Source organism: Trachypithecus francoisi, unplaced genomic scaffold (genome assembly GCF_009764315.1).
Source record: "Trachypithecus francoisi isolate TF-2019V2 unplaced genomic scaffold, Tfra_2.0 Lachesis_group12, whole genome shotgun sequence".
Lineage (NCBI taxonomy): Eukaryota > Metazoa > Chordata > Mammalia > Primates > Cercopithecidae > Trachypithecus > Trachypithecus francoisi.
Window position 1 is genome coordinate 59846358 of NW_022681457.1, and position 13307 is coordinate 59859664.

Here is a 13307-nt window from a genome sequence, read left to right on the forward strand (position 1 = left end):
GGGGGCGCTGGTTGTGCAGCTCTGGGAGAAGTGTGTTATAGGGAGTCCCTTTGGGTGCCAGTTGGCGGTGGCTGTTCCTGAACGTTACAGCCCCATGTGTGGGAACTGATGCTGAGGCTGCTTCTCTCCACTTGATCACCTGCTCCCTTCTAGGTGTGGCACTGTCAAACGTGGATGCAGGACGCCCTTCTGCCGTAGAGACATTTTGTGATCCCATCCTCTGAAAATGATGTTCCATGCGCTCAATGCCCAGCTTTGATGGGCTTCTGTGCCTGTAAGGGGAGTGACATGTGGTGCACGTGCGATATCACACACACACAGACACAGACAAACACACACACACAGACACACACAAACACATACACACAAACACAAACACACACAGACACACACACAAACACACACAAACACAGACACACACACACAGACACACAAACACACAGACACACACACACAAACACACACCAACACACACAGAGACACACACATACACACGGTACACACCCCTTCAGGGGGTTCATGGACCACCTCTTGGAGCATCTTTGACTCCTAACCCCTTTTTGTAGAGACTCTTCCAGCAAGCAGGTTGCAGTCCGTGGCAGGAGCAGGTGCAGAGATGAGCATTCTTTTAGGGAAGACATGAAGTTGAATTCCTGATCAGTAAGCAGTAGGCTCCACACGTGTGACTTTGGATGATCATTTAATCTCCCTGGATCGGGGATTTCATGTCTGTAAGGTGGGAAGACATCCCTCTGCCATCTCTCCCTACTGACAGTCGTGAGAACCAACTGAGGCCACTCGTGCTGATGCACTTTGATGAGTGTGTACCAGAACGTGTTCACCAATGGGCCCTGTCACCGCCCCAGGACTAAACACCACAGGGTCATCACCTCCCCTCTCCCCACTCTCTTATCCTCTGCCCCACAGCTGGGGAGAAGCCATCAGTTTGGAAAGTCTGGAAGCCCTATAGACGCAGCCCCCTCTCTTCCGCAAAGCCAGCTGCCCACAAGTGTGGAGCTGTAATAAATGGATAGGCCTCCCAAGGGCAGGCATTTTCTACTCCCCCTTAGGTGCAGGGAAAGTGCAGATATTTCCATCCTAGCAAGTAAGAAAAATATCTCGTTTCCCCACTTTTGTTATAAACAATGTACGACTTGCTTTCTCCTTACTCCTCTTGACCCTCCGCACTGTATACATATTTATATATTATTCATAGTGGATTAAAAATGAATGTGCTCTTTACCACGGCTCCACGGTGCAGTGACAATACAAATTAACGTATGATGTACTTACTTTTCGCATGGCAGTGATGGGAAATGTTGATGGCCTCAAAGTGAGAGGTAGAGAGAGGGGAGTGAGGTGGGGCGGGCGGTTGGGGGGGCCCCATCTGGTCACACCATCAGGGCTCCGAGCTCAGGATACACAGGATACAGGTAGATGGGGATTGGGAACATTCTGGGAACTGGTGTGGCGGCAGTGCTGGAAAAGTCTTCCCAATTCTCTTCTCCCACGGAATGAGGGCCAAGCTTCCCAGTGGGTCCTGTGTGTCTGGCCCCTGTTCACTCTCCCCACTGAGCTTCCCCTGTACCTCGGTGACCTGCTCCCAGGATGCTGCACTGACCCAGGCTTCCTGCTGCTGTGCCTGGGCTCAGGTATGCCCCTCGGACTGCAGTAGCACTGTCTCTCTTTCCTATCTCCTGGCAACCTATTTCATTCATCTGTTCCTTTGCTGGAAAAAAAATGCTTGGCAGAGATCTGTGATGTGCCAAGCACCGTGCTGGGTGGTGAGTAACAATAATCATCAAAAAACCCAAACAACCCCAACATAAAAGCTCAGTCCTTGCCCCCGTGGAGCAGACAGTCTGCCTGGTGGGGGAGACAGCCATGGTTGTTTTATTTGTTCAGCTCCTGCTAGCAGTCGGGCTGAGGAAGAGGCGTGTGCTGGGATGTGTGTCACAGCCATGATGGCAGGTCTGAGGTCATCCGGGAGGCCCTCCCCAGGCAGAGGCAGCTGCACGGGAGCCTAGAGGATAAGGTTGCAGGAATTGGATGAAGTAGGGGCAGGCAGAGTCCAGATCAAACAGACGATCAAGGAAGATGGAGCAAAGTTCCTGGGGCAGGAAAGAGCATGACACATTTGGAGAACAGAGAGAAGTCCCCTGTGACCAGAGTACAGCAAGCTATGGGGGCTTTAAGGGAGATGAGGAGCGGGGATGCTCAGAGGCTCAGATTCCTACCGTCAGGGGTTACAGGAGCTCTCCATCACCTATACCGTATCACAGCCTGCAATGCCTTCCAGTGCTGTTTGGGACCTGGCCCCCAGCCAACTTAGCCCTGCCCTCTGAATGGGGAGTTCCTTCTGGCAAGAGGCCTCACCTACATCAAATTCTATCTCATGTCTGCTGAACTTCCTCCCAGTGCGATGCAACTGTTACCAACTTGTTCCTTTGGGCTTTGAAGGTCCTCCGGTTTCCCAGAGCCCCCATTCAAATGCCTATGCCCCAAGGAGAGACAGTCCCTTAAGCTTTCATGGTGCTACCTGCAGCAGCAGCAGGAAGCACAGGACAGTTGCACAGGAGACACCTGTTGAGTCGGTACTTTCGATGAAGAACCAGGCAGAGCTTCCCCTGAACCAGCTTAAATCAACAGCATGATGACAACAATGGAAACAGCAGCCATGCCAATGAAAGCAGCCGACATCTTGGGGTTCTTCGTCATTTACCAATGTGTCACATGCCATCATCTGATGCTCACAGTACTCCTGTGATATAGGTGTAAGTATTATTGCATCATTATCAAGGTGTGGAAATGAAAACCTTGAGTTCCAATGGTTGCCTAAGGTCAGAGAGAGAGGAGACTGAAGTTCAGGGTGCTAGTAGCTTAGCAGCCTTACAGAGGAGGGAAGCAGTGGCAGGAACCCAAGCTTCTTGGTCCACTGGGGAGAAGGAGGGCTCTGAAAGTAAAGCAAAGGTACCAGAACAAGAGAGCCCTGGGTCTTCTTATTTGACCAAAGGCCATCCTGGAGTGTGGTGCTTCTTAACAGGTTCAACTTGGGAGAGGCCATCGCCTTGATGCTCTCTCCAACGGGGAGCTGGCAGGAGTGGGTGTTCTTATTCTCTTCAGTTCTACGACGATGGAAGCCTGCTTGACCCAAGTCTCTCCTAATACTTATTCTACATCTTCAACATTGATGGACATTAATATCTTCCTTATACCTCTAGGAATCCCCAAGTCTAGGTCCAGTCAACTAAGATGGCACAGGCAACATGGCTGGCCTTTTGTTCCATTAAAATGAGATAGACAGTCCAGGCACAGTGGTTCACGCCTGTAATCCCAGCACTTTGGGAGACTGAGGTGGGCGGATCACCTGAGGTCAGGAGATCGAGACTAGCCTGACCAACATGGTGAAACCCCACCTCTACTAAAAATACAAAAGTTACCTGGGCATGGTAGCAGGCACCTGTAATCCCAGCTACTTGGGAGACTGAGGCAGGAGAATCGCTTAAACCCGGGAGGCGGAGGTTGCAGTGAGCCAAGATCGCGCCATTGCACTCAGCCTGGGCAACAAGAGTGAGAGTTCGTCTCAAAAAAAAAGGGATAGATGGAGTGTGCAGGCCACTAAGGGGCTGCCCAGTCACCTCCGGGACTGCAGCGGCTTCTCCTCTGGGGATGAGATGACCTACCTCCGTCTAGAGAGATCTGACTTCCTCCACACCCTCAGCCCCTCAGCAGGAATGTCCCGCAGCATTGTTCCATGGGTCCCCCTTGCTGCTGCTGCTGCCTTCAGGAGGGTCTCTGCTGTCAGAAATATGTGAAATCCACAGGGACGTATTCAGCAGAGCTCAGCACTTTTTTTTTTTTTTTTTTTTCTGGAGCCCTTGCTTATGTTCTCTGACCAAAGCCAATAGATCCAATCTTATTGTCATCAGGGGCTTCACAGGGACAAATGGTGGAGAGATATTTGGAACTTTTTATCCAGATTTACTTGGACTCAGAAATGTGTCATGTCCAACAGTACTGTGCATAGCAACAGCTTTCTGTTTGGGAATAAATGTTCTCATCATCAAAAGATCAGGCTTTCAGTTATATTTGATTCTTGGGAAAATATAATGGCTTATTCTGGGCGTATCATAGCTTCTCCCAGTCAGCTTCCCCTTTCATTTCTTCATAGAACTTTCTTCCACATCAGTCTCAGGGGAGTCGTTCAGCGAACAACTCAGAAAGATGTGTGTGTGTGTCTATAAACAATATGATGGATGTGGAATAAAATGGATTGTAAATTGTGTATAAACCAACACATTGTGTGTGTCTGTGTATGTGTGTGAGAGCTTATAAAAACACATTTTAATCATGGTCTTTGTTTAAAGAATGAGGGGAACTCAGTACTTTATATCAACTGGATATTTGTTTTAAAGCCAAACCTTCTAGGTTCACTGTATCTCAGCTCTCGCATCTGTACAATGGAGCTGATATCATCCCTTGGCAAAACTCCCCAGAGCTCAAATATGAGGATAAACATGCAAAAATGTACGTGAAAAACTGTGGAATACAAGCCTTCAGGGTCTTTCAGTACTACCAGTATTGTCTACAAAGCTTCTACTTACTAGATACATTGCAAGATCAGGATTTATTATGATTCTAGCATTGTATAGACTTCTTTCTACAAATGGATACATGCATGGCTTTAGATGGATTTACATACAGATTTCTATCTCACCGAAGTGAAAATGAAACCAATTCAATACTAATGTTTTGACCAGTGAAGTATCCAAATCTTCCAGAATTATTATTATACATTTTGATATTCCCAAGAAACAGAGATTCAAAATATAACTATAGGATAAAATCATGATTAATATTTTAAAATCGATTGGTGGAAAAAATGTACTAAGTGCTTTTATACCAAGTTGGCCAAATCAAAAAGGCTTTCATTGCAAATAAAGGTGATATCTGAGGTTCACATTTTAGTTTGCCAAGAGCCACATTGCATCACTCCTGTGGCAGTATCATTTGCAGGGAGGGCAGCTTCCACGTAACATAGGATTCATATGTGAAATTATTACTTGGTAATGTAACAATAGAAAATACAATAGACAGTTGACCGGGCGCAGGGGTTCACGCCTGTAATCCCAGCACTTTGGGAGGTCAAGGTGGGTGGATCATGAGGTCAGGAGATCGAGACCATCCTGGCTAACACGGTGAAACCCCATCTCTACTAAAAAAAAATACAAAAAATTAACTGGGCATGGTGGTGGGCGCCTGTAGTCCCAGCTACTTGGGAGGCTGAGGCAGGAGAATGGCAAGAATGCAGGAGGCAGAGCTTGCAGTGAGCGGAGATCGTGCCACTGCACTCCAGCCTGGGCAAAGAGTGAAACTCCGTCTCAAAAAAAAGAAACAAACAAACAAAAACAGAAAAGAAAATACAATAGACAGTTTTGCTGATGAACAAAAACAACTGAAGAATGGAAGAACCAATGTCATCCTGGTAAACTGAGGCAGATTTATAAACAATACTGAGGTTTGGCCGCTTTGTTTCATAGCTCTGCTGGCCTCTTTGGATCATGGTACCAAGGGTTTCGATTTTATTTTTTATTTTTACTTATGATTTGGAGTTTTTTACTCCAAAGACTTGTCAAACGATAGCGACATTCTCCATCAATAAATTATAGCCATATAATGAATAAATGAATGACTTAGCCCTAGTTTTATCTGAGCCATGGTAATTAGGACAGTGGCCAGCCTTTGTCCACAAGCTGCCACAGAGCTGCCCTTGGTAGAAACAGAAAAATACAGTCCATTTCAGAGAAGCTTTGGCCAGAGCCTTGAAACATTTCTCAGGTTTCCTGGTGTCTTGCTCCTTCTCTGTGTTGTTTGGGATGACCTTCAGTTGGCTTCTAGGCCTCCAGCTACAAATCGGGCCCGTCTTTTTCTTGCTCAATAGTGTCCATTTCACAGTAGCTCGAACCCTGTCTCAGTGAGTCCTGGGCATAGCTTCGGGTCCACAGGGATGATAACTTGAAAAATTGGATGGCTGAATCTTGGGGACTAAGCTGCTTGGCCAGGAGGATCTACTTGGAACTCACTGATGCCCAGCTTAGCCTTGTTAGATTCACCATTATGGTAGGGAGAATGGGCGTGGCTTTGCTCATCCCATTGTCTCTGACTGGCATCCTAATTCCATCCTTCAGTGTATTCCCTAACTCCTAGGTCATGAAAAACAGGGACCATTTACGGTTTTATGTACAATCATAAATTTGCATTAGAAACTCCAGTTGTCCTTCCCCTCCCAACCCAGGGCCTTCCCTAGGTGACTAAGCCCTTATGGTGAAAAGGGGGGCAAGACAGTACATGGGCAGTCACTCTGTGGACTCCTTCTCTTACTTGGCAATCATGATACCGGCCCCTGGTGCTGGCTGTGCTCTTCTTCCTGTGGGCAGCTGTCAGGAAGGGCCAACAGCAAGTCACTGTTCTTGTACTTTATTTTGTTTTTAACTCCAAAGTCTGTAGATTTGCAAATTGGCTTCTTGAAGTGAGAAGGTTGATCAAATTTAGCCTTGTGTCAGGGACACTAGTAGAAACAGAAGAAGCAGAAGCACTATCCAAAAATGTATAGTTTCTGGCCGGGCATGGTGGCTCACTTCCATAATCCCAGCACTTTGGGAGGCCAAAGTGGGAGGATCACCGGAAGTCAGGAGTTTGAGACCAGCCTGGCCAACATGTAGAAACCCCATCTCTACTAAAAATACAAAAATTAGCTGAGCGTGGTGGTGCAGGCCTGTAATCCCAGCTACTCAGGGAGTCTAAGGAGGGAGAATCGCTTGAACCCAGGAGACAGAGGTTGCAGTAAGCTGAGATCATGCGCACTGCACTCCAGCCTGGGAGACAGAGCGAGACTCCATCTAAAAAAAAAAAAAAAAGAAAATCCAAAAATGTATAATTCCTTAGAAAAAAGGCAAGGTGATACAAGAAGATAATAAATAGTTCATGCCTACCTGCTTTGTGCCAGGTACTGGGCTTGGCATTCATAACACTGAGATGGTGATGGTTCTTGCTCCAGGAATTCACAGCCTTTTGGGAGGACCAGTACATACATTCGGGCCCATAAAGCAGGCATGCCGCTGATCAGAGCCTGAATAGAGAAGTGGGTTTGAACCTGCAGAGAATGAAGTGGCATTTCAGAGAGAGGGTAGACAAGCAAGGGTATGGAGACACTGCACAGTGACGTCTATGTGCAGAGACCATGATGATATTTGGTTTGGTGTGGGCAAAAGGGATTGTGCTGTAGCGTGGAATGGAAGGATGTTTTAGGATTGAGCCATGAAAGTCCTTATTATTCCTTTGGAGGCCAGTGGCCATCAAAGATCTGGGGCAAAGAAATCACAGGTTGAGCCTCTGCTTTAGGCACTCGCTCTGCTGTCCCTGGGAAGCACAGGCTGGAGATGGGAAACGGGAAGCATGAAGGCCCTCGCGGGCTGCTATGTTCATAGTCTAGACAAGAATTGGTACAGACTGGACCTGGTTCTGAAGTCGGCATTGCAAAGGAAAAGATTCAACAGGTAGAATGGATTAGTCCTGGACACCAGTTGGTCATGAGGGAACAAGGAGGCAGTGAACTCCAGCAACCCAACAAGAAGCAAGAATTTAGAATTTAGCACTGGGTGCAATTCAGGTGGGAAAGTGAGCTTCTGCTTCCAACGTTGCGTTGGCTTCCTGTCTCTCAGGAACAAGACCGTTTTGCTAAATAAACACAGGACTGCCATTACTGCTTTAGAAAAAGTGCTGAATATGTGTTTGTTCATTTTCTGGAGCCAATCATGGGGACCTCTGTTTATTTACTTGTTTTTTTTTTTTGAGCAAAGAAACCCAACTCTGGGCCCTGACCTCTCTGGGTGCTGGGTGAAACAGCACATGAGAACTTCCAGGAATGTCTCATCAACAGCTTCCCGGAAGCAGGGGAGATGTCATTGTTTCAGAATAACTTCCCCAGCCGGATGTTTTACCAGTTCCTCAAGATGGCAGAGTCTCTGCATGGCTGCGGTGCATCAGGGTAGAGATGTCACGCTTGGAGGATTAGGTGAACTTCCACAAGAATCCACCTCCTGTTCCAAATTAGAGTCTTTCTAGGAAGGTTTTATTTCAAGAGTCACTATTCAAAATCTACCTTCTTTAAAACTCATGCTGGCCTTGGTTACCTGTTCATCTTGCTCCTGGTCCTGACAACTTCCGCTGCTGCCCCTGAGACCCTCAGACTCTACAAATCCCCCCAGCTCAGCCCTTCCAACTCTGCCTAAGAGCAAGAACTGGGTGGCACCCCTCACCTACCCCACCCCCAAACACACGCTCCCTTGCCATTCTTGGTTTGCTCAACAATGAAGAGTCAATGGGAGGATAAGAACGTGAACTGGCTTTGCCCTAAGGCCTGAGTCAGACTCCCAGATGGAAGGATTTATGGTCTTTGCACAGAACTGGGATCAGCAAAGGGTAGCTCGTGAGCCAAATCTAACTATTGTCTGGTTTTTTGTTTGTTTGTTCGTTCTTTGTGTTTGTGACAGGGTCTTGCTTGTTGTCCAGGCTATAGTGCACTGGCACCATCACAGCTTACTGCCATCTCAAACACCCGGGCTCGAGTGATCCTTCCACCTAAGCCTCCTGAATAACTGGGACTACAGGCATGTCCCTGGCTAATTTTCAAATTTTTTTGTACAGTCTCACCATGTTGCCCAGGCTGATCTCAAACTCCTGGGCTTAAACAACTGACTTGCCTCAGCCTCCCAAAGTGTTGGGATTCCAGGTGTGAGCCACGGTGCCCAGCAATTGTTTGTTTTTATACAGCCTGTGAGCTAGGAATGGTTTTTCCATGTTCTCAATGTTTGGGGGAAAACCTCAAATGAGAATAATAGTTGTTCATCCCACATGAAATTTATATAAAATTTAAATTTCACTGTCCATAAATAAAGTTTTCAATTTCACCAATAAAAAGCTGAGGAATATTTGTTTCCTGTCTTGTTCTACAAATACCTACATGATATCTTGGATTTTGCCTCTTTGCCTGCAAATCTGGGACTATTTACTATTTAACCCTTTATAGAAAAAAAATTCAGGTATAGGGAGATTTATCTTCAATTACCTAGAAAGTCTGGGTTCAAAACTCTAGCAAGAGCCTGATGTGGTGGCTTGCACCTGTAATCTCAGCTACTTAAGTGGTCAAAAAGGGAGGATCCCTTGAAGAAGGAGCTTGAGACCAGCCTAGGCAACATAGCGAGATCCTGTCTCTAAAACAAACAAACAACATTGCTGGGCATTGTGGTGTACCTGTAGTCCCAGCTACTCTGGAGGCTAAGGCGGGAGGATGGCTTGAGCCCAGGAGTGTGAGGCTACAGTGAGATATAATTGCACCACTGCACTCCCAGCCTGAGATGAGGAACAAGACTTCGTCTCTAACAACAACAACAAAAATATTCAGGGATGGGAAGATCTTCTAAATCTTAGCTTATGTGCTTGATGTATCAGCTGCTTTTCTAACCCTTGCTAGTTGATTTTTACAAAGTAATAATAATATTGATCATACTGGTGATTGCGATTATGATCCTTTGAGCCCTGGGGGCCAGGAAGGTGTGAGCAGCAGTGCTGACCAGCCACTCTTTCTGCCCACAGGTCACAGGCCTTTCCAGTGCCGCTACTGTCCCTACAGTGCCTCTCAGAAGGGGAACCTGAAGACCCATGTCCTCTGCGTCCATCGCATGCCTTTTGACAACAGCCAGTATCCCGACCGCAGGTTCAAGCGCTCCAGGGTTGACTCGGAGGCTTCTGGGAATTTCGAGGAGCCTACAGCTGTCAAGGCAGGGAGCTCTGCAGACCTCACGGAAGAGTGTGGCAAGGGCCAGGAGGAGACCAACTGAGCAGACCAACCTGTATATTGCAATAGTATTTTACACAGTTTTAACATTATGCATCTGGTAAAAGTTTGCTAACTGCATTCCAAGGGGAAAAAATCATGTACAACCCCCCTAATAGTGTATAGAACATTTAAAAAATTTTAAAAGATATCTATATATATATTAAAAAAAATTCCCCAGCCCTTGAAAATGGCTGCTAAACTGTTACCCGGCAACAAGTACTTCCAAAACAATGCAGGTGGGAGAAAAGCGATTTCAAAAATTCTTGGTGCCCTCTGAGCTGGAGAGAGCTGGGGGCCCATCCAACTCGAAAGTCGTCTTTGTCCAAAAATAATGCTCTTAACCGAAAAACGATACCATCTAAATGATTTAGTGTTGGTTGAAGATGGAGGAGCTGTGTTTTCGTTGTTGAAAACACCTCTATAATCTGACACCAGCTGCTGTCATTTGCCTAGAACCCTAATGAGATGTGTCGGGAGGCAGCTGCGGTGCCAGTCAGACTGGAGCGGTCACTGCAGAGAAAATCAATTCACGTGGTGTTGTAACTGCACTCTTGGAGAAACCTTAGACGGCCCACAGCCAGCGCCAGGGCTGACCGGCACTGCAGAGGATTGAAATCTTAAATGTGCATTTTTACAAAATACACAGCCAAATGAAATCAATGATCAGGAAGTGTCTGCAGACAAATGTCCATTGCAGGTTTGATGAGTAATTCCTTTTTTTAGATCAAATTGCAGTATTGAGGGAAACGTTTTGTTCTTGGTGGTCTCTCTTTTTTTAAAAAAATTTTTGGATGAAGAAGGAAGTTGCTATTTAAAAAAATGTAGGGTAATTATATAAAATGTTGTTAGAAAAACTAGCTAACCCCATCCATAGAAGATGCTGGTGAGCAATTAAAATTTAGGTAATAATAGAAAGTTTTTTTATTATGATTTTTAAAATTTTACTTGAATGAAGGCTGCTCCAGTCCTTATTATCAGATTTTTTTTCATGTGTTGGTTTTTATAAGTGTCACAGACATGAAGCAAGATTTTCTTCTCCGGCAAGCTCTTATGAAATAGCTTGTATTAAAATATGAATCTAAACATCCTGCTCTCTATCTCTAATGATGAAAACTGTTTGAGTTAAAATGTCTGTTTTTGTAAAACAAATGTGTTCTATATTTTTGTAGATTTTAGATTTTCTACTGATTGGATACTCCAAATTTATCAAGTTCTGCACCACACAGAAGGAGATTTTGAGTGTCAATAATGAAACACTTAACTCATTAAAAAATGATTTAAGAAGACTAGTTAAAGGTTTATTCTTGAATCTGCTAGCACGGTGTAAAGTTGAGCCTTTTAACATACTTCCTTTGAGTGACATGAATTTGGTGCTGTTGCTTGTGGTGGTAGAGAAGTATGAAAGTATTAACTTCTTCTAAAACAAAATCATTCAGACTTAAAAAAAAATAGTCAATATTTCCTTGCAGGCTGGGAGCACAGATTAAACCCCAGGGCCTTAAAAACTTCAGCTCTGCCTACAGCAGTTTACAAAAATACTAAACTGCAATCAATGTAAATAAAATTCTTAGTGCTATCCTGAGACCAGAAAGAATCTCAGGCTAATAAGGAATCCGGTTTGCATATGCTGTCAAAAGGGTGTCATCTAACCGAGGTTTCAGTGTAAATGAGGTCGCTGTGCAACTTGGACCCATCTGGCATAGAGCAAGCTGCTTTCTTGTTTTTCTAGTATAGTTCTCACTGCCTTACTTAAATCGAGTTGATAAACTTAATGCAACTGTTTCTATGATCCTAGAGAAAGGACTGAAATGTTATTGAAAACTTTCCGACTGTAGTAAGCTTTAGGATTTTAACTGCACTACTGTGTTTGGTGACTGTGCCAGTCCCTTGCTTTCTGTGTTTGCTCTGCCTTTGGTATCTTAGCAAAGAAAAAGAAAAAAAAAAAAAAAAAAAAAAAAAAGATGAAAAAAAAAAAAAAGAAAAAGAAAAAAAAGAGGAAAAAAAAAGTGGGGGAAAAATAAGAGCCACATTCCATTTCTAGCACTTTGGGAGCTCTTTCAGTATTTTTTTGTGTCTTTTCAGCATCCTCAGATGCGACAGGCAATAATTCTGTTTGTGACACTGGGAACATCCCCTCTTCTTTGTGGCGTGTGTGTTGATTCCATTTTGTCCAGTGCTACTGTCCTTCCCCCTCTGACACAGGCCTTCTTTCCAGAACATTTGTAACTTGTAATACAAACAAGTGACAGCCACAGTGATGCAGCGTCAGTTTCTGAATGTCATCAGGTTCTCATATCTAAACATGTCAAGTTTTTTCCCTGTAACTTCTGTAGTCTGTGATGCTGGTCATAATACTGTCTACATTCCTACGCAAAGAAAAAAAAATCTATCTTGGAGGAAATCTGAGATCAATAGGAGTAGAGGATTTTGTTGCTATGCTTGTAACAAGTAGAAAACTTTGTATTTAAAGTTTATTCTTGGTCATTATTTATTATTATAATACATCAGTTGACAGAACTTTATTCTGGTATAGAAAGTATTAAAAGTTGTTTTTTCAGCAATGACTGTTTTCTTTCTGCTGTTAGAATAAAATGTCTTTGAAGCAGCCCAGTTTTATCCAGTGTTTTACGCAATAAAACCTCTACCTCTGGGAAAAAAAAAAAAAACACATCTTTTCCTACTCGCTTATATTTACTAGGAGGAGTAAAACATATTTTTGCAGGTTTGTCAGACTTTGGCAAGACGTTGTCAAACTCCATGTATAAAAAACCCTGTACTGGGCAGGGTGCGGTGGCTCACACCTGTAATTCCAGCCCTTTGGGAAGCGGATCATCTGAAGTCAGCAGTTCAAGACCAGCCTGGCCAATATGGCAAAACCCCATCTCTACTAAAAAACACAAAATTGGCATAGTACAAGCCTGTAATCCCAGCACTTTGGGAGGCTGAGTCGGGGAGATCACCCGAGGTCAGGAGTTCAAGACCATCCTGGCCAACATGGTGAAACCCTGTCTCTACTAAAAATACAAAAATTAGCTGGGCATGGTGGTGCGTGCCTGTAGTCCCAACTACTTGGGAGGCTGAGGCAGGAGAATCGCTCAAATCTGGGAGGAGGAGGTTGCAGTGAGCCGAGATGGCACCATTGCACTCCAGCCTGGGTGACAGAGGGAGACTCGTTCTTGCACAAAACAAAACAAAACAAAAAGCCCAGTAGGGTCCTGCAGTACTAATGGTCCTCTGAGTCCTGTGCTTTTTCAAGCTGAGTCAATCTCTGTGCTGCATATGTAGTGTGTGAGTGGGGATGTGTGTGCGTGTGTGTGCACATGCATGTGTGAACTATGCTTCTTTAAATGTTTGCAGAAATGCGGTTCAGTAAGGTAAAGTCCATGGAAATACTAATACTCTTCGTATT

The 13307-nt window shown here is 44.9% G+C and overlaps 1 protein-coding gene across 2 annotated transcripts in view; it reads left to right on the forward strand.

The window, feature by feature from the left end:
* Positions 1-11849, forward strand: part of ZNF536 (zinc finger protein 536) — a 487592-nt gene extending 475743 nt beyond the window's left edge. For both annotated transcript variants that reach the window (XM_033225583.1, XM_033225582.1), the window contains exon 6: positions 9655-11849. In XM_033225583.1, coding sequence (XP_033081474.1) covers positions 9655-9899 — 245 coding nt within the window. In that variant the 3' untranslated portion in view covers positions 9900-11849. The remainder of the gene's footprint in view (positions 1-9654) is intronic.
* Positions 11850-13307: the final 1458 nt, after the last annotated feature.